At 42.8% G+C, this 21,941-nt stretch overlaps 1 protein-coding gene across 1 annotated transcript; it reads right to left on the bottom strand.

The window, feature by feature from the left end:
* Positions 1–218: 218 nt before the first annotated feature.
* MEX3C (mex-3 RNA binding family member C) lies at positions 219–21,135 on the bottom strand. The gene is made up of 2 exons (XM_019986842.2): positions 20,018–21,135; positions 219–3,259 (listed from the first exon to the last, which is right to left on the bottom strand). Exons 1-2 carry the CDS (start codon positions 20,790–20,792, stop codon positions 2,034–2,036), a joined length of 2,001 nt encoding a protein of 666 aa, XP_019842401.2. The 5' UTR covers positions 20,793–21,135; the 3' UTR covers positions 219–2,033.
* Between the last annotated feature and the right edge of the window lie 806 nt (positions 21,136–21,941).

A 21,941-nucleotide genomic window follows, 5' to 3' on the forward strand; every position in this document is an offset into this window, starting at 1 on the left:
AACTAGCCAAATCTCTAGATGTACTATAATGTGACACTTATTTAAAGAAAAAAGCTACATTTGGAGAGGAGGAGCATAAGCAACACATTCCACACCTAGAACACGGAACACTAGCTAGGGAGAGGGGAAACTCTTGCTAAAGGACGTTTTCAATTCTGGCAAGTAGCAGTCTTCCGGTGTAAACTAATGAATACATGAAAAACACCAAGGAGAATACATTCAAGTTAATGGAAACAAGTCTTTATTAAGTAACTTTTAATATCAGAAAAATAAAACTCTTATAATTCTCTTTACAGCAAATATATAATATCAGTGCTTTGGCCATCTTAAGTTAAAGGCCCTTTATCATAAAATATATGGTTTTAAACTTTACTCAAATTGAATTTATAATCCCTATGACTTCCCTACATATACATAACAAAAGAGTGTAGTAAAATTAGCAAATACTAAACTATATTGATAATTTATCATTCTTAGTTTGTGGTTTTTAGAAACAGTACACGCACCTAATATATGTCGATTCCTTGGCTTATTAGTTGCAGTGTACAATGCAACGAAATACAAAATACATGCTTGGTGAACATTCGTTTGTATCTACAAGACGGCAGCTAGAGATTAGGTTTCAATACTGACATTTAACTATTCTACAAGCAATTAGCATTACATCATAATATGCCATCAAGGCAATTTTTTATACTGAAAAAATCAAAATAAAAACCGTTATTTGTAAACTTTTATACGAAATGTAACTCTTCAAGTGGAAATAAAAAATAAAATTTGTCTATTTACTATTCAATACACATAGGATTTCAATTTTTGTTATACTGAGAAAAAAAGCTCTTTTGTGTTGGGAAAATAATGCTTCAAAAAATAATTAGTAGAAAAACCCACCAATATAATGTTTTATCCGTTCAATGCCAGCAGATTTGGGAACATACTGAGGATGAAAAGTCACAGACATCCACAGGTGAAATGTAAAAAGTGTATCGTAAAGAAATCTTTCCTTGTGATTGGAAACAGGTTTTGAAATGAAGTAAACTGATTGGAGGTCGTCACAGCTGCTTCTGTAAATATGCTAAGGGCATTGTTACCCCTCTCTCCCTCCCCCTCCCCTAAATGACTAAAAAATAAAAATACATTTATAATGTGCAAGACAAATATGGATTGAACATAAAATGTTTCACATTTTGATCTATAGTCTAAAAATTAATCAATAGCTTGATCAGACTAATGAATGGAATGTTCGTATCCTCAATTATTAGCCAATGCAGGTGCACCCCAAAGCCTTTCCTGGAATGGAAAAACCCAGGTGGCCATTTCCACATTCACTGAGGGAGGCAATGGGTAGGAATTCACGATCAACACAACTGCATTCCTGCTCCACTGATCAGACCAGCCGGGAGCACTCTGGGCGAGATGAAGGTCAGTGTAGCAGTTTTTGTCCCAAATTATAACCAGTGATTGAGTAAACCGCCATCAGCCCTATTATTACCAATAAGCAACCACAATGCATTAAAAAGTTACTTGCAATCCTGCAGAATTAGGCATAAGTTGTTGTAAAATAAAAAAACAAACGGACCTGTTTTGTCAAAACTGGCAGTGTAAAGAAGGCAGCCCTGGAAGTGTCTGAGTCATCTGTAATGCCGCGTACCCTCCATAAACTCTTAACGTGGTTAGGCTTTGGGACCCATCATTTGGAAATCTTAGACGTATACACTTTTCTCATAGGTTCACACAACCTATGATTATCTTCACTCAGCCGAGTTGAACGTCAGCTTTAGCAATTCTTACACAAGCTATGTCTCTGGGTCTACAGGATAAGATTAATAATTCAAACCAAACTAAGACAAGAGACCACTTAGGTTTAGTGTTACCATAGCAGCCTTTTATAAGTTTACTAACAACTTTAGCCTAATCCCAATAAAGCCTGATAACAGTCATAAGAATTCATTAGGAAGTTTACTGGGGGTACCATTATACCCATGCCTTTACGAGTCCATATAGAGATATAGTATTTATGTATATATATATAGTTAAGAGTGAATTTGGATTGCCTGAGTAACAGCTGTCTGGCAAACTGGACATGATGGCGTTCTCTTTTCACAGATCTTGTTGGCACATTCCATGCAGAAGAGGTTGTGGCCACATGGAACTAGGGCAGCAATAACTTCATTCTCAAAGCAAATCACACAGTCGTGCTTTCGTCTTGATTCTGGAGGTGAGCTAGAGGTGGAACCACCATTGGAAGAGGAGTAACTATTGGTACCATTAGAAAAAGCAGGGATGTATATTGGAAGGCCAACATGGTTGCCTGTACTAGGTGGGTCGCTCCTAACCCTCCGAGCAAGTGGGTGTTCAATGCTCTCAGGAAAGGTAGGAGACAGACGAGGAGTAGATGGCTGACTTCCTCTACGCTGAGTCTTCATGTTACCAGGAGGATCACTCCCAAAGCCAGAGAGTGGGTTAACTGGTTCAAACGGAGTCCAGATAGTTTGAGCGGATGTTGGTAGAGAGTCAAAGGCAGGAGAATCAACTGCAAGGTCTTCTGAGCCTACAGAAGGTAGTGTATCTCCAAACCAAAAGTTTCCTGTGCTAAATGGGCTTGTTGGACTAAAGTCAGCCAGCCTATTGCTTCCAAAGTAGGAATCTGTGGAACCGCTTCCCAGGGAACTGGAACTATCATTTCGATAATTGGAGATCATTCTGGCGCGGCTAGGAGGAACGGGATTGGAGGAGAGCCACGCAGAGCCCAGAGTGCCGCCTTCAAAGCTGACGTCGGTACCGTTGTAATGGAAGTCATTCTCTTCGTTGAGCTCAATGTAGTTTCCCGTGCGCATGGCAATATGCATTTCAATTTCTTCTCGTGCTCGGTCAACATTCTCGGGCATCCCTGTCACTTCAAAGACGGGCTCCTTGTCTCTGCTCGGAGTTACTATGTACGTGTGGGTCTGCTGCTGGATTCTTTTGATGGTCGCTCCTTTGGGTCCAACTACCAGCCCTACCACGCGATAGGGCACTCGGACTTGAACGGTGGTCTGACCCGGCAGATTAGGACTGCATGACAGCCCTCCCAGGGCAGGGCCATTTTTGTTTCGAGATGCACGAATCATGGAGAAGTGCTCTGCAGCTGACAGGATTTCTCGTTTGGCCATGGCAACATCTTCCTTCCGTCCAGTGACAACAAAAATGGGCTCTTCACCACGAACCGGTGTTTTGATATACGTGTTCGTCTTGGCTCTCAGCGCTTTAATTTTACAACCTGTTAGAAAGAAAATATTTCTTAAGTATCAACATCTACTTCAACAATACTGATAAAGACAAATTATAGAAAGCTCCTTTCAAGATAACAGTCTGTTTTTGGGCAGTTTTTCTTTCCCTCTTTAAGTTTGAGAGTATTTCTTTATCATAAAAACTTATCACTAAATGCTGATAAAGCTTTCCTAGTTCCACTATGACTCCTGGATCCTGAGAGGTACTTTCCTGGTGATCTCTCATTCTCAGCAAAGAGGTGACGCCTCCACTGAAGGCCTTTAACTCAGAGGACAGGCTTATAGTTTTCTTCCTCTTGTTATTAGTCATTGCAAACGATGCATGAAATAGGCCAGCTATACTATAAGTGGATTTGACTTTCAAAACACTAATAGTTTACTACCTTGCAGGGTGTTGGTGACAAAGAAAAAGAATGTACAATGTGAGACGATACCTATCATCTTATTTAATCTACCTAACAACCCTAAGGACGAGACTATTACACTCCTTTTATTGCTAAGGGAAACAAAGCGCAGAAATATTGTGTCACATGCCTAAGTTCACACAGCAAGTAAGAGGCAGAGCCAGAGTTAAACCTAGGCTGACTTCGTAGTCTGTGGTCTTTTTTGTTGGTCCTAGAACCTCAAATTCCACAGAACTATACTGCATGAGAAAAGTTCTTCAACTGACTTCCACTTAGCTGTCTTGTCATTTTACCTCAACATCATTCTCTCCTCTGTAAAACTCCATGACAATAGCAAAGTGCTCAAAGTTAGCACATCATCTCATTTCTGTTCCATCAGTTGGATTTCAGGCTTAACTACGAATCAGTTGCCTTTATCCCCATCTGTTTATGCTAACTGAACTCATGCATTAACTAAATTAATAATTACATAAAGCAGTTATATATAAATCCAAGACATGGAACTTGTATCAAAATTGATTATTTTTTAAAATTTCAATAATGATGAGTACCTTAAAGAAAAAAAAAAGATGCTGTTGAACTATGGGTGAGACAACTGTAAAACCCTGGGGTAAACAAACTAACCCAGAGTAATTTTGTATTCATTGTGAAGTTCTTGCTAAATTCAAAAGAAATATATTGGAAATTGTATGGAGTATGGTCATTGGATATGGTTTTACTGAAGGACTATAATGGCTGGCAGTCCCATTCTCAAATAAAAGGCTTTGGTTCTAAATCCTAAGTATATTTAAGTTAAATAAAATATCTAAGATACATATGTATAACTACCCAAAGATTACTTTTTGGAGTAATCAGCCATTACCAGTGCCAACTGTGTAACATTGGAGGGTTTCGAACAGTAAAGATGCCAGATATACGCTAAGGCATAAGACTCTAGGGTTATGCTTTTCAAAGATCTTAATGTGAAGCTTGCCAGAACAGATTTCTTCTCGTGACTGTATCGTGCTATTCCTAGTTTCTCAAAATAAAGCAGTTAGATGCTACTGAAAAACACACGCCACAACCTGAGCCGATCATTTTCTTACAACTTTTTTTCCCTGCCCTCAACAAATTCATAATGTACAAAAACGAATTCTTTCTGGACATCATTCCTAACCTGTGTGACTGCACTAGTACCCTCTACCCCACACAAAATAGGTCTCCTTTCCTCCATTCTTGCCTCCTCCAATCAGCTCTCTACCTCCACTTTAGGTAGATGATGCTTTCTAAAAAAGCACCGATCGAAGGCTCACCTCTTTACGTAAGGCTTTGACGACTCCCTCTTACCATAAGGATAAAATCCAGACAGTGCTGCACGCAGAAGCTGGCCCAGTGCCTGGACCTACCTCTCTCTAGCCTTATCTCATACCCCTCCCTTTCCTCTTCCTCACTCCTTAAACTCTGTGGGGTGCTTCCACCACATTCATCGCCTCTCCATGCTCCTTGCTTCCACGATCAGAACGTTCCTTTAACCATGCCCCTCTGCTACCAGCTCTGCGTAATTCCTGATGGCCCTGCAGATCTTAGTTTATTAGGTGCCTTATTCTCTGTGAAGCTTCTGTTCCTTTCCGAGTCAGGTTTACTTTAACCTGAAGGTTATATCTGAGAAGACCAGGGGGGTGGGGGTGGGTCGGGTGGTCCAGCTAAAAGCAAAACCGCAAGGAATGCACTCAGTGGAGGAACTGGAGGAGCTGAGAAGGGCAGAGTGACAGGGTGGGTTGGGGGCTATCAAGAAATTACTACAATTAGTCTAATTTATGCTACTGTAAAACACAAAGTTACTACAGAGTGCTGCTGTAAGTTTATATCTACAATGAACTACAAGATTAAATTGACAGTGTGACTTCTGAATATAGGAAAATCTATTCCTACTCTGCTCCACCACAGAAAGTGACTTGGAAGACCATAAATCTTCCACATCCACTTATCATTCACACAGGCTGAATCTAGGAAACTCCCTCATGCAGCAGAGGAGGTGTTGCTTGAGGCTGAGAACTACAATCATTTCCATTGGCCAGTGTCTGACTGACGAAGAGACTCCTAGGACAGTCTGAAGGGGTGGTGAGAACGTCTAATTCTTCCTATTGCATCCTCAGAAGAGTTACTATCATTATCCGGATACATGAGCTTCTTCTCTGCACTATAACCTAACAAGAAGGCAGTCTGCTAGAATCACACATTTCTAACAGAGAAGGTCCTGATCACCCTAGAGAAAAACACTTGGCAAACTCTGTTAAGGACGAAGGGAGAGTTAGCTTGAGGGTCTAGGGCTGGCCCTTCTCAACCCTTACTATAGTGAACATTAGAAAGCTAAATTAAGAAACTTCTCAAAATGCTTCTGAGACAATAAGCAGCTGTCAGATGAACCTCAGTAGAATATAATATTGGAGGAGGGCATGGCAACCCACTCCAGTATTCTTGCCTGGAGAACCCCTAAGGACAGAGGAGCCTGGCAGGCTACAGTCCATGGAGTTGCAGAGAGTTGGACACAACTGAGCGACAAATATGCACATGCCTAAATCAGATACTACTGAGCCTATGGTTGTTACTAATGAGTATGTGTTTGATAGTCTCATTAGGAAGACAGAGAAGACAGAATGTGGACTACCTCTGAGATAGGGATGTAAGATAGCCTACCCTGCCCAAAAGGCCTACTTACCAAAAACAAGCTAAAAAAACAAATTATTTACAATTCACATCACAAATGGCTAATTTCTCTTATACAGGTACCCATATGCTATGCTATGCTAAGTCACTTCAGTCGTGTCCGACTCTGTGTGACCCCAGAGATGGCAGCACATCAGGCTCCCCTGTCCCTGGGATTCTCCAGGCAAGAACACTGGAGTTGGTTGCCATTTCCTTCTCCAATGCATGAAAGTGAAAAGAGAAAGTGAAGTCGCTCAGTCGTGTCCGACTCCTAGCGACCCCATGGACTGCAGCCCACCAGGCTCCTCCATCCATGGGATTTTCCAGGCAAGTGTACTGGAGTGGGTGCCACTGCCTTCTCCGCAGGTACCCATATACTTGCCCTTATATCTCAAAACACCAAAAACCACAGAAAAAATAGGTAAAATAGCTCATAGAAAAGGAAACATATAAATAGCTCTGAACAAGAATTTAGGTGTCATCTCCCATCTATCATCTCCCACCTATAAGACTGTCAAATATCAAAAACAAACAGTGCTAGTAAGAATGGGGGGAAAGCCCTCATATTTAGCTGCAGAGTACAAACTGCTCGAGGGCAGTTTGCACTATCCATCAAAATTACAACTTCCTGTATCCTTCTGCCCCTGCCATCCCACTCACAGAATCAAGTCTGTAGGAATACTTGCCCAGGCACGAATAACCACTGTATTCCTGTCTGTATTAGTGGGAGTTGGTACAGCAATGTAAGGGAATACTCTGCAGTCACAAAACTGGAAGACTTAGGGAGATACGTAGGAGGGTGACTTAATTTCCCTGGTACTTTTAAATTCTTACAAATTTTGGAACCATACAAATGCATTATTTATTTTTTTAAAGAAATGTTGTTAAATTAGAAAATTTTAAAAATTAGAGATGAAGAAGTGACAGATTTTACTAGATTAAGTACATCAATCAGACTTTTGACTAGTTGTGAGATTTAGAAGAAAAAAAATTATGAACAGCAGGGTAAATGATTTCATAACCTCAAAGTTGAATAAAGCATTTTAAGTCTAAGAGGTAGGGACTAGCAATTGTTTTCTCATAGCTACAAATAAATATATGGCAAGCTGTATACCAGACTGTGTAGAGATTAAGAACCAGGACAGCACTAATGACTTTCATGGTTACCATTTTGATTTGGAAGTAAATTCCCCCAATAAAGTCTCTAACTTACCTCCCTCCTGTAGGAACCCATTTCCCCTTTCTGTATCACTATGGCTAGGGCTGTGATTCACCTTAAAACTCTTTAGTTGCAGCCAGAATTCTGGTCTTCTCACTTCCTGGTATAGTAAAAGGTTGGGTCTGGCTTCTCCGGGGTAAAGAGTCTCTCCCACCAGCTGCCTGAGCAGTTAAAAGGGAGAGGGCCTCTGTTGCTGGGAGAGGAGTTTAAAGAAAAGGAATTGAAATGGTCTTCAGTGTTTCTCAAACCATGGTTTGCAGTATCAATTTAATAGGCTCCAAATGTTTTGACGAAATATGTGGACATTGACTGCAAAATAAAATGTTCTTTTGATGGGGAAGGGGGGGGTGTCACAGAAAAGCGTAAAGGCACTAGACCAGACCTTTAAGGCTGCTTTTTAATTCCATGAAATGTGGAATGATATACTTAGAAGAATCAGATACAGAATTACAGTCTGCAATGTAGATATAATTACAGTCCAAATCAATTCACCTTAAAACAGGAAGATTATCCAGATCACAGGGGTGGGCCTGACCTGATCACAAGTTCTTTGGAAGAGCTTTCTCCGGTGGGCTTCAGAAGTCGTCAGATGTGCTCTGGCTTTTCTGGAAGAAAGCAACCTATGCTTGACCTGCCTGTGGAGGCCTCATGGCAAGGAACTGTAGGTGGCCTTTGGGAGCTGAGAGCTAGGAGGAAAATGGAGGCCTCAATCCAGAAACCTTGTTCTGTTCTTTACTTTTATTATCTGCTTTAGTTTTCTAATGCTGCCATAACAAGTTACCTCATACAGTGCTTTCAATGTCACAAATTTTTTATTTTACACTTCTGACATGGGTTCTGACATGGGTTTCAACAGGGCTAAAATCAAGGTGTTTGCAGGACTGTGTTCCTCTCTGGAAGCTTCAGGGAAGAGCCTGCTCACTTGGCTTACTGGTAGAGTTGAGTTGCTTATCATCACAAGACTGAGCTCCCTGTGTTCTCGCTGACTGTCCGCTCAAGGCCATTCTCTGCCTCAGGAGGCCTCCAACATAGCTTGTGGCCCTGTCTCTCCATCTTCAGAGTCAGCAATGGGGACTGAACCCTTCTTGTACTTCAAATACCTCCCAATCTCGTATGTGACCCAGCTGGGAAAGTTGTTCTGCGCTGAAGGATTCATGTGATTACACCAGACCCACCCAGCTGATATCAGATAACCTTTTCACCTCAAGGTCCATACTCTACATCTACATAGTCAGAGTGTCCGGGGATATAGGGTGTAGGCATCTTCAGGGAAAGGGGGTTTATTCTGCCTACCACAACACCAATGTCCCGCTCCTCCAATTATTTCTCCATTCTTCCAGGCCCCTGGGCTTTTGAGCAAAGGAAAGTATTGGATTCAGAAAAATCTTAAACCCTAACCCAAGAATAGTGACCCACTGTCCAGAACAGTAGCGAGATACAAGAACAAGAAAAGTTTGGGGATCACGGGCACTGAAGTAGGGTGAAGGGATAAACCAGCGATAAAAATCAAAATAGGTCGAAAAGAAATATATAAGCCAGGGTGTTGATGAAGACAGGGTGTTTATGTCGAGAGATGAGTGATTTGGTAAGAAATGGACAAGTGAACCTGGCCTCCACTTGTCCTGTGGGATGTGACTAAGTGTTCCTAGCTAAACCACTCCTCCTTCGGCCCAGAACATCCACCAGCCTGATGCGTCAACTTACCAATTCAAGTATCGAGTTCCCTATAAAGGTGCAGGTGGCTAATTCCAGGTGATACAGAAACTACAATAATTTCTGCTCTCCAGGAGCTGACAGTGTAGAAAGGAAAGTCATGAAAACAATACTGATATAAGGTAACTGCTTTAATGAAAACAGGCGTACAAAGCAGTGGGAGCACAGAAAAGGGCAGGGCTTTACTGCTTACAGAAGGTGAAAGAAGGCTTCAGATGCATTTGAACTTAGGTTTGAAGAAAGTAGTTCTGCCAGGTGGAAAGGAGAGTCAAGAGAACTGGAAGTGCCAAAGCAGGAATCAAGAGCCCAAGATGGCAGCCTGGATACCACACCTGGCTCAGTGCTACAGGAGCTTTAAGTAACTGGAGGGCAGAATGCCAGGGGAGCAGGTCAGGTGGGGGATGATTTAGTTTAACAAAGGCAGGGAAGTTTAAATTCTATCTGGGAGGTGCAAAGAACTTGTTTTGTTTTTTAAAGAAAGGAACCCCAAATGCTATGTGAAGTATTGCTGATTTTCGACAGAGGGTTTTGTTTTCCAGAAATCAAATTCATTATATTTTCCACTCATTTCATAAACTAGCTACAAATATAAGGTGATTTAAGAAAGCTAAAACCCTTATAAACACACCAAAACTAAGGTCTGTATATTTTTACTTTGGGTCATCTTCAGGTATATCTTTCTTCAGAAATTCCTTCCAAGAGGTTTTATTTTCAAAGAGAAGTTAGTGTACATGCACATACACAAACACACCTGCTTTAATAAAAACAGGGAGGGGAGTGAAGTAGTTCTTTTTATCTTTAAGAAAATTAGAATGCTGGGCTTGATATTAAAAATTACCTCCCCATCCCACCTCCCTTTCCCCATCCTTCTCCTAATTAAATGGCCATCACTTACCTTCTCCCAGACTTCATCATCTCCTAAACATGCCTGGTTCCTCCTGTCTCTACTCAGATATTTCCCTAAATAACCTGGAAAATCCTCCTAGCGCTGCCCCCTCACCCCATATCTTCTGAGTAATAAACATAGTCATTTGGAAAAGATGAGACTGTGTGTTGAAGGCTCTATGAACCCAAGAGTAATACAAATATAGATATGACTATTATTATCACAGCTACAGCTTACTAATTCTATTCCAAGGTCTAGTTTAAAGGAAACATAAGGATCAAAAAACCAGTTATTTGCTGGACTGGGCTCTAATCTACCACCAGTTTGCTTGTGGTTTTAATGTTAGGTCATTCAACCTTTAGGTCCTTTCCAATGCTTTTATTTTTGACCAAGTCTCTCTTCTCCTGGGACATACAAAATCACTTATTTCTGAAAACTACAAAGCACATGGGACAATCTCACATGTATACACATCTATTCTTCCTTTGCTCAAGAAGAGCAGGTTGAATAACAGCTGGAAGCACAAGACTTCGAACAGACCATCACTAACCATCTTTGTGAACATCTTTGTGACCTTTGTGAACAGGTCACTAAACCTCTCTCTCTCCTTCTTGAGGGTGTGTGCTGAGTTGCTTCAGTCATGTCTGATTCTTGGCAATCCTATGTACCATAGCAGGCCAGGCACCTCTGCCCATGGGATGTCCCAAGCAAGAGTACTGGAGTGGGTTGCCCTGCCCTCCTCCAGGGGATCTTTCTGACCTAAGGATTGAATCTACATCTCTTACGCTTTCCTGCATTGGCAGGCGGGTTTTCTTTACCACCTGCCCTGAAGCCCACCTGGGTGTCACCTGGGAAGCCCAGAAACTATAATGAAAGTTACTTCTCTCACTTGGTTGTTGCAAAGATTAAATGAAATAACATCTTAAAAATACTCATCACAGTGCCTGTTATTCAAGTAGGTGCTCAGTAAAGAGGAGCTTTTTAAGCTCTCTAGCCCCTCTCCCCACTCCACCCCCACCACTGCAAGTATTTCATAAGTAAACTGAGCCAATAGGCTTGCCTTTGAAATAATAAACTTGTAGTGCATTTTTCAGTTTTCAAAACTCTCCTATATTTTCATTTAATCATTGTAACAGAGTGGTGACTAGCTTAACAGCTTTAGGAAGGATAAGAAACAAACTGAAAGAGGTTGGAAAGGTCTCCCAGCTAGAAAGCCCGACCTCAAACACAAGCTGTCTCCACACTCCTTTCACTACTCCATACTATTTTTCTCTAAAAGCATTAGAGAAACACATTATTTTATATGTATATTTCATGATATATTAGAATTAACAAGGGGGGGATCATATTCTTTAATAATTGTACATATAAATAAGACCCTTTCCTCTTGGAATAATCTCGACAGACTATTCAAAAGTTCCTACAATTTTATAGGGACTCAATTTTTCAGTATTATTAGCTTCAAAGACTGGTGAATATCAGATAAACCCAGTAAGAGTGTTTTTCACACACACACAACTTAACTCAACATTTAAATAAACTGTTTAGATTAACAATGTAATAGATTCTTAAATGTACAATACAGAAATAGCTTTCCTTTCCCTGCTCAAGGGTCCTTCTTGCAGCTCCAGTCAAAAATCGCTGAAATTTTGTTAAGAATATGGTTTCACATTAGACATCACTTCGTCAACACTTCAAACAGTTTCATTTATGTGACTTTTTAGTTTTGCTTATTACCAGTATTCATACAGACATATAATATCCTAAATCAAGTAGCATCTAGAACAAACAGATCCAAACAACTTTTGGTTGACTGACTCCTCAGGTAAAGGGTTAGAGATAAAGGCAAGAGGGAAGAAAACCTCACAATATAAAAACTATAATGATAAATACTAAAATGGCAAGTCTCTAGTCCAACAGTTCAGTTCAATAAAATAAACAGCAAGTATCTGCTACGTTTCAGGTAATTTAACCAAGATTAAGACTGAGATTCAGTTCTGCCCTCACTGACCTGTACCCAACTTCAAGCATCAAAAGGATTTGTTGTCTATAGGTGTTCATGTACAGATAGTGATCAATCATTTTCTTTTCTTATACCACTGGCTGGTGGCGGTGTTCAAGTCTTTTATATCCTTGCTGCTTTGTCTGCTTGTTCTACCACTTAGAGTTGGGAGCACTGAAGTCTCTAATTCCATTAGCTTGAGACCCTGGGTAAGTTACTTACATCTCCATAGACTTGTTTCCTTATCTGTATGGTTGCAATAAGAATGGATCAAATGAGATGACATACTATTTGACACATTTAAATGTTATTATTTTTAAAGAAAAACTCAAATGAGTCAATTTTCTCTAGAAGTTAAAAACATTAAAAAACCCTTAAGTCCTAAAGATAAAACTTATATTTAGATTATGAAAAATATGTTTAAGATATTAATTTTACAAAACTGGGAAGAGATATGTTGAAGTCATTCTAATTGGTAATTTTAAATCTGGTTTACTTTTACATGATTTTAGGAACTCTTCTTGGGCAAAGATAATATAAGGGTTACAAGTGATATAATCTAGTCCAATCTCACTTTATTTGTGGATAAAACTCAAGCCAATAATTGCCCAAAGTTATAAACTAACGACTCTGAAATGCCTCAATTCCCTAAACACGCCACTTTCTCAACCTGCCTTCTTTTTCCAGTTGATTCTTAGAAGTGGAGAATTCCCAAAATATATGATGTATTTTTAAAAGCAGAGATTAAACTAAATTTTAAATCCCCCCCCCTCCTTTTTGACTTAATTTAGACAAGAGGATCCACATACGCAACAAAAAAGGGTCCCCATTTGGCCTTTCACTAAACCTGTGACACCCAGAGGTGGGTGTTAGAGATGAGAGGTAGAACAATTTTCCTAACTGGGGATTTTAAAATTATGTTCATGTCCATTAGAGGATGTTAATAGAAACTTAGAATTACTTCTATTTGGGAACCATATAATGGAATCAGATTCATCTGTAAATGATTCTCTTTCAGACTATAGACTGGATGGATCAAGTTTTTCCCCCAAGAGGAAACTGAGACTCAGTGAGGTTAAGGGATTTGTCCATGGTCACAGGCAACAAATGGTAAAACCATGTCTCTAACAAGTTTAACTCTAAGTTCAATGTCCTTACTGCAAGCCAAAGGCGAGGGGACAGTGGTATAGAAAGAAGGTCAGCCCAAAGGCCATTTTACACTGGTAACCTTCTAGAAGTTTGGAACTATTCCCTCCCCACTCTTCTCTAACTGTGTTTAAGATGAAGCTTTATGCTTATCTTCAACTCTATCTGCAGTTCATTAAATAATTTTCTTTATTATTTTAAGGCCTAGTCTTATTTTATTGCATGATACCTACCACTTTACTTATGGTCAAACCAGGCTTCCCTGCATACAATGAACTGCAGTTTCTGCTTATTGGACAAAGGCAACAAGCCATGCCCACATGAATTGTTCTTAAATCCTGAACCCTGGCATGAAAGAGGCGGTACAACTATGCAGTGCAACTTAGAATTCTCAGAATCAACCACTGAAATAAAGACTCAAAAGGATTAAAAATAACACTGCGCTGTACATATTCAATTTAGTATAGTTTGGCTTGGTATTACTAATGTTAGAAAATCATTTAAAAAGCTTAAATATCAGATGTAATCACTATAAATGTCTATAAAGTACCTAATGGTAGTATGGGGAGAAGAGTTAAAGACTAAACATGCATCATGGTATATAAGCCATTTGGGAAGGATTAAGATGCAGTTTGATTAAACATATCATTTTAGAATCACCTGAAGATCAATGAGGTTTTAAAACAGATTATTCATAATCTCTTTGGAGTTTCCTAAAGGAGTTTGTTTTTTTTCTTTTTTTTTGACCACAGCATGTGGGTTGTGTGATCAGATGAGCCCTCTGTAGTGGGAGCCCAGAGTCTTAACCAGTGGTCTGCCAGGGAAGTTCCTCAAGGAGTTTTAAATTGCAAACACCCTTTCCTATTTAGTATCTTATGAACATTTTTATCTCTTTTTTTTTCATTTTGTAATTTCATTTCAAATTACAAATGCTATTAAGGCAGAAATTACACTAAAAAAATTTGGCCACAATCCCATAGACTTTAATACTGTGATAGTCATCATGGCTGTTCATGAATATTCTGGCTCTCTCCTGTGGACACATGATTGTAATGCAATTTCTCACCCACTTGAAGTTAGGAGTGGCCAGATAACTTGTTCTGATTAATGAAATATGAGTGGATGTGATCACCATGCTACTTCAGGTCTAACATTTAAAGACCGGTGTATGCTACGCCACCGTCTCATCCTTCAGGCACAGAGAGGAAGACCAGCCATACTTGAGATGGTGGCTGCTTTGTTGGTCTAAGACCCTGAATGACCAAAATGAGCAGAGCCCCTGTGAAAAAGAAATAAGTCACTGGTCATTTTAATACTGAGATGTTGGGGTTCTTTGTTATTACAGAATCATTTATGCCTATCTGGATAGAAGTGCCATGTGTTTAACAGGCATTTAGATATCAGTTCCTTTCAGTTCTGTCACATTAGAAGGATACAGTAATGTGTGAAACTGTCTGCTAAAGCAGAGAAAAGGTGAACGAGATTAACAATTAATTTCAGATTTAACTTAAGAACAGTAGTATGTGCTTATCACTTAGTTTCATATATGTCAATGTATTTGTGTACAATTCACAGTCCCTAGAGGTACTGTAGATAACGCCTATACCCAGCTGAAGAAGAGGAATCTGAATCCTAGGGAGTGATTTGTCCAAGGCCACACAGTGACTTACTGGCACAGAGTAATCAGAATTTAGGAAGTTTAACTTCTGATTGCTGTCTCTTTCCAATACATCACAGCTGAGCAAGGACTGCTAAGGGCAATTTGGGACAGCTTTCAACATATATTTTTATAGCAAAACATATATTCTAAAATAATTTTTGTCTTCAGTTTAAGACACAAGCAACAAATTTTTCCATCTGTGCAAATATTAGATTAATTCAAAACGAGATCCACAAAATACTAAGCACGATCTTATAACTAAATTCCACCTTTCCTTGAAAATGTAAGATTTAAGGTCTAGAATTCCAACCCATAGACATTGCTGGAAATCTCCCTTGAGGAAATCTCTATAGGTCTCAAATACTTGACTCCCTGCATCAGTTTTAGGTCACTAGCATTTTCTACCAGGGGGCAGAAAACACACCCTTGAATTACCACTTTATTTTCCATTTCCTCCTTAGTGAATGAAAATAGTTCATTAGCTGAATACGGCAGGAAGAAAAGGCAGTGGATTCCCCACCCATCTGTAAAACAATTAAGGTTCCAAAGCTAATACAAACTATTATTTGGATCTTAAAGTCTAAAAAAATGACAATGTTTAATTTTTAAAGCTAGCATGTATATACAACAAATTAACTTTCTGAATTATAAATGATAGCGAATTTCTAGTTAGACATAATAGAATGTTAGAACAATGCTGTGCCTTCTGGACACCAAAATCTTATTAAGTAAATTAATTTGGACAGTGATATTTTAAGCTATGCATATTAGAAACACAGTATCCTAAATCACGTTTAGGACTGAAATTGACCCAAAATATTCTTCCTGAGCAAGATGCTTACTGAGGTAGCAATGTAGAATTGAGAACTTTATCCCCATTATCAAACAATTGGTCTAACCGCCAAGTTCCACTACCTGAGCAAGGTATCTATTAGCACCTCAGTTTCTATGTCTGTAAAATGGGGATAACCACCTACCAGAGTTAAATGGCAGGTAATATAGTACCTGGAAGAGGGAATGCCAACAACTCTCCCCCTAAAAGAAAAAGACACTGTGCTTTAGCATTATTCTGAAACTATTTCTCCTCATGAAATAGATATTTCTTCTTAAACAGGGAATTTATGTACAATACCAAACTTTCTCTTTTTAGAACCTGAAAACTTGTTCCACCCTAGGAAACTGGGGAAAATTTTCCCAAGGATGTATTTAAGACAACCTAAAACAATGTGTCATATTGTCTGTTTTTAAAAGTGGAAATATATACAATCGGTGGGGATCAGTGGAAACAGAGTAGCTGAATAAAGAAAAAAAATTTCTAAGGAGGTCTAGCTCAGTAATAGCCAAAACAGGGTACAAGAAGTCACTGGAGTGCAGGAAAAAAAATCAAAACACTCCAATTTCCATCTTAACTCATCCTTTTAAACTGTTTACATGTTTTAAAAATGTATAGTATATCAGCATATATATTATTCATAAATATTCACATATTGAGATTATTAGCTTAAATATTTTTTGACAGAGTGTACAACAAAAAAAAGAGGCTTCCCCAATGGTTCAGCAACAAAGAATCTGCCTGCAAGGAAATGCGAGTTCCATCCCTGGGTCAGGAAGATCCTCTGGTATAGGGAATGGCAACCCACTCCAGTATTCTTGCCTGAAAAATCCCATGGACAGGTGCACACACACACACACACACACACACACACACACACACACACACACACACACAGAAATAGCTTTTCTCAACTAGGTTAGAGAACACACATATACCATCAAGGAAATCACTCATGAAAATAGTTAAAGATGTACATTAATCTTAAACTGTACTATAAAACCTTTACAAGTCTTTAAAACAACTGAACTTATGACATTCAATATTTATTTATACCATCGTTAAGTAGAGTAGTACTTTAATTCATTTTTCAGTCTAACTGGTTCTCAACGACTATGCAAATTGGAGCAAAGTCCATTGACTTAAATTAAACGTCCTGTTAACCACTGTGAATGTATCTTGCAGGTACTACATTTTTAAAAAGTTAGGTCGTAAATCTGTTGTCAGGTTTACTTTTGATGTCTATATTCCAGAACTTCTTTGATTATCAACAAGCCTCTTTAGTTCCTGGCTTTATTTTACAGTATTGTTGGTTTCAAAATGAGATGCAAACTTAAAAAGGGGGACCAATTTAACATTTGCAAATGACCATATGCTGCTGGGGAGTATAAATATGAGGTCAACACTGCCAACTTTCATGGCTATCAAAAGCAGTAGTTTGTTTTTCTGAAAGACACTGGAACTAGAGGCCATCTACATGAGTTGCTAGTCTATATGACTCAGAATTCCATTTGTCCTACTCTCTGCTTCAGAGCTGAAGTCACAGATGTCTCCATCTGTGACATAATTATTTCCAAAACCAATTAAGAGATGTCAAACAGAAACGTATGACTTCAGGTAATGAGTAAAAATGGCAGGAAGGGATAATTCTTAAGCAGGAAAATTTTGTTCCAAAGCAAGAAGTAAATTAAATGATTTGCCCTGTTTATTCACTTAGGGAAAGGGGAAATTATCACACTGTAAAAGGATGCAAACATTAGAAGTTGCCTGGTTCTCTGTGCAAGTGGGAAAATAAATACAGGCTTTATAATGGTGCTGCTGAGGGTGGGGGTGGCAAAGGGGCCAATGATCCACTAGTTGAATGGGCCGGAACAGGAGAAGGGGAAAACTTTTTGCTCTTAAGATAATCTTGAGAATGATGACATACTTTTAACAGTACTGTCAACTCTGGGAAAATAAGTGCAAAAGGAAGAGTCAGCAACTTGTCTCTATGTCCTAAGACATAAACAGATTCACATTTCCTTATTAACTAATAAGTTCTACCCTAAGAGGAAAAACTAAAGACTTTATTTCATTGCTATAATTTGGTGCAAGATTAAAACCTGGAATTCAGTTTACTTTTAAATAATAGAGTGGTATAAAGGTAACAGTCTGCCTAATTAAGGGCCATTTTACCATGCTTTAAAGGGTATAATACAGAAGACAAAAATTCGTATTAACTGAACAAAAGCTTTCAGTATCTCGTCCCTTAGTAAAACTGGCCTCTAAGCGTTCCTTTGTTATCCTAAACTGTCACCATAAGCAAACTGAAGCAACTTGTGCTGAGGAAATACCAGCCTAGAAGGGCCTGAACACACCTTGCCATCGCCTTTTCCCCACTCTGCTAAGTATCAGACTCTAAGTATCAAAACAGTCCTCCTCACAACTTTCCAACTGTACCTAGAGATTATTTCTCCACACCTTTCCTCACCGTGTCCCTGTCTTTCTTCCACCTTCCATTTGTTAAAGTCCTATCCATTCTCCAAGGCCCCCCACAGCTGATACATGTACGACTTTGTCACACACTATAGTTATTGACATTAATTACAGATTAGATTAGTGCCACTCCGCTGTTTATATTTGACTGTTGGCTTCTTAAGGGCAGCAAGTTAGTTGGAACTAACCTCACATTCCCAACTGCCATAAACTCAAATGCCTGGCAGAATGTAAGCTTGATATATAGCAATTCCCGGATGCTGTTAATGGAATAACCAACTCATTCTGGATCTATAACTTGAGATGTTATAATTTCATCCTATGTGAGGTGAAACAGTTCTCTCCTGGACTAGCATCTTCAGTACTGCAAAATCAAAACAAAAGCAAAACAAAAAAACAAAAAAGGAAAGCAAAATTGATTCACCAAACTATGGGAATAAACTCTTAAGGGAATGGCATCAGCTTTGAACAGTCTTTAAGTACCAGGCAGTCTGAAATAGGCTATCTCCTCCATCCAGATTTCAGATGGATGGATTTTTCATATTAAAATCCTAGAGGTAAGAAATGAGCCAACTCTGATATTTGAAACCACCATTTCGACAGACCTTATTTATGTGTACTTTAGACCACTTGGGAAAGATGAGATCATTTAAGCAGCAGCGCCATCATTTCTTTTTATTTGACCCCAACAATGCTCTCAACCTAACAGTAGAGAGACATGCATCAACCAGGTTCAATCATATTGTAATAAGTCAGCTGCAGAGAATATTCACTCTTCCAATAAAGGGGGCGAAGCTACACTAAAGAGCATAGGACCTTCCCTAAAAATGTCGGATAGAGAGGTACTCTGGGCATCCCCTTCCCCCACCTTCACAAATCTACTCCTGGAATCTGAGACATAGGTCCTTTGTCTGAACAATGTGGGAGGAGTCTGTCTGCAGTACTGGTGTGCTGGCAAGTGAGAATCTACTGAAAACTGTATAAACGTACAAAGTTCCTTAACTCAATTACTTTACTGTCCAATTTTCCTTCATCGTGTACCCTAAAGCGTTCTAAAAGGCAGCCACTCTGTCTTTTCGATAGTTAAAATATATCGGAATACCGTGATCGATCAACAGAGTTAGCTAAGAAGCTAAGTTTCTGAACAGCGAAGAGGTGCAGGGGGGGTGGCGGTAAGAACGACCACTTGAACATCCCCTCTTCCCTCGCGAATGAGCTTCCCGCTCCCCACCCCCTCGACAAGCCTCCATTTCTGTCAATTTCTTCTTCCCAGAAAGCCGTTGTAAGGCAGGCTGAGAGGTTTTTACAAAGACAGTAGTCGGCTGCGCAAACTTGCGATCTCGAAGCTTTTAGTGCACAACACCGAATCCACAACCGACCCGACCTTTTACCACCTCAGGTTGTTTCTGGTGCCACGCCAGCTGGGGTGTTCCAGGAATACAGCCCGAGTCAAGGGGACACCGCCGGGCTGGGTGGCTCAAGAAACTTATCGCCTTGCATTGTGCAGGAGAAGAGGGACACCGTGGGGGGTGGGAGGTTCGCAAGGTGACCCATCTTCTCGTCTGGTAGCCCCTCGGGTTCCTCCCACACCCCTTCCCGGTGGACCTAGGGCCCTCGCCAGGTTCGCCTTTCCAGCCCCAAGCTCCTTTCTTTCGTATCCCCACCCACGCGCACTCACCGGGCCCAGCCCGGCTGGACACCCCCCCAACCCCCCACTCGCACTCACCCTGGCGACCGACAATCTCGGCGACATGCTCGGAGCTGGGCACCGGAACGCACTCGGTGGTGTTAACGCTCTTCCTCCGGAGCAGGGCCGCCTGCTCCCCGTTCAGGGCGGCCGCCGCCGCCGCCGCCCCGCAGCCGCCGGGGCCGTAGGCGTGGGACAGCATCGCCGCCATCATGCCCTGGGCATCGTCCCCTCCGTAGAGCACCCCCGCCGCCGCCGCCGCCGCGGCCGCCTCCCGGGCATCGAAGCCGGCGGCGGGCAGCAGCACCGACCCCAGGGACCCGCCCGGGATCGGCTGGGTCTGAGAGGCGGCGGCCGCGGGCGGCGACAGCAGCAGCAGGGACGGCCGGCCCTCCTCCTCTGCCTCCTCCAGCTCCTCCTCCTCCAGCAGGTCTCCGTCCAGCTCCGCGTCCTCCCCCTCCTCCTCCTCCTCGTCGTCGTCGTCCTCCTCCTCCTCCAGCTCCAGCTCGGCCGCCTCCGAGACCCCGGGTCGGCCGGGCGGCGCCCGCTCCTCGGGTGATGGCCCCGCCGCCCGCCGGGCCGGGCCCTGCGCCGCCGCGGCCCGGATCGCCGGGGCGCCGGGCTCCGCCGGGCTGGGGTCGTCGAGGCCCAGCGCTGCCAGGCGTTCCCTCAGCAGGAGCCCGTCCCCCTCGAGCTCCGGGCCACCCGCGGGGGGCGGCGGCGGCGGAGGCAGCGGCGGCGGCGGCGGGGGCGGCTGCGGCAGCGGGGCCGGGGCCGCCGCCAGGGCCAGGGCCGCGGAGCTGCCGCTCGGCATCGCGGCGGCGCGCTGTCAATGGCGGCGGCGGCGGCGGCGGCGGCCGCGTCAGGCGCGGCGGGCGGCGAGCCCCATGGCGGACAGGGCCCCGGCCCTGCTCAGCGCGCAAACACTTTTCCTCAGGGGAGGCGGCGGGGCCGAGCGACCCGGGCCGAGCAGCGCCAGGGCCGCCCGGAGAGCGGAGAGGGCGGGGTGGAGGGGCAAGGGAAGGAGGCAGAGGCAGGTAACTAGGTGGGTGGGTGGGGACGGCAGCGGGGCGGGCTGACGGAGGTTCGGCCGCGGCTCCCCTCTCAGGGATTCTTTTGTTTCATGGCCTCAACCAGCCCCCGGCGCGCGCGGCGGCGGCGGCGGCGGCGGCGGCGACGCCCCACGCCGCTCTCCTAAGGCAGCCGGCGCGCTCTGATTGGCCGCTTTTAATCTCCGGGAGCCCGCCCTCGCCTCCCCGCGGCCTTCTAACTCCGGTCCCTAGCCCCTAGCCCCACCCCCCCACCCGCTTCTTGGGCCCCGCCCCGCTCCTCCCCAGAGCTTTCTGATTGGGTGACTGGGACGAGCCCGCCCCTCAAAGCCGTCTCCGTCCGTCCTCTGCCCTCCCCCCCCCCCACCCCGCCCTCCCCGTTCCCTACTGGCTCACGAGGAGAGGGACTGTGATTGTTCGCTTTACACGTCACTCTTTGTGACGTGACCGGGTGGAGGCGGGGCGAAAGCAAGGCCGAGGAGGGCTGAAGCTGGGAGCCTTCTGGAGGGGGTTCTCGCGCAGGCGCGTGCAGTCCAAGCGCACACCTGGCCGTCTGCGGTCCTGGGCATCTTTGGGGCCCACCTGGGTGGGGTCTTTCAGTTCCCAATGGGGGCGGCTTTGGAGGTGTAGCGTAGGCATGGGCCCGGAGGGCATGGTTCAAGAGGTGATTTCCCTCTTTCGGAGTAAGGGCCTAGGGAGAGAGTCATTGCAGGAGGGGCCAGTGAGGTGTCCTCCTGTGCAGCCGCAGGGGTGGTTTCCAGAGCCGCGTGGCTCCTGGGCCTTCCCTGCACCACCCCGGGAAGCTCCTCCTTCCCGGGCGGGGCCTTCCCACGCCCTGCCGGCTCGCCTTCCAATACCAGCCCGGTAGGTTCCATCAGGAACCTTCAATGCTGAACTCCAGTTCTTTGGGGGCT

The sequence above is a fragment of the Bos indicus genome, chromosome 24 (assembly GCF_029378745.1).
Source record: "Bos indicus isolate NIAB-ARS_2022 breed Sahiwal x Tharparkar chromosome 24, NIAB-ARS_B.indTharparkar_mat_pri_1.0, whole genome shotgun sequence".
NCBI classification, from domain to species: domain Eukaryota; kingdom Metazoa; phylum Chordata; class Mammalia; order Artiodactyla; family Bovidae; genus Bos; species Bos indicus.

Excerpts from the sequence above, each read along its gene's own strand:
- MEX3C (XM_019986842.2), bottom strand. The coding sequence starts at position 20,792 with ATGCCGAGCGGCAGCTCCGCGGCCCTGGCCCTGGCGGCGGCCCCGGCC. Across the intron at positions 3,260-20,017 it reads CGAGATTGTCGGTCGCCAGG|GTTGTAAAATTAAAGCGCTG; the intron begins GTGAGTGCGAGT and ends TCTTTCTAACAG.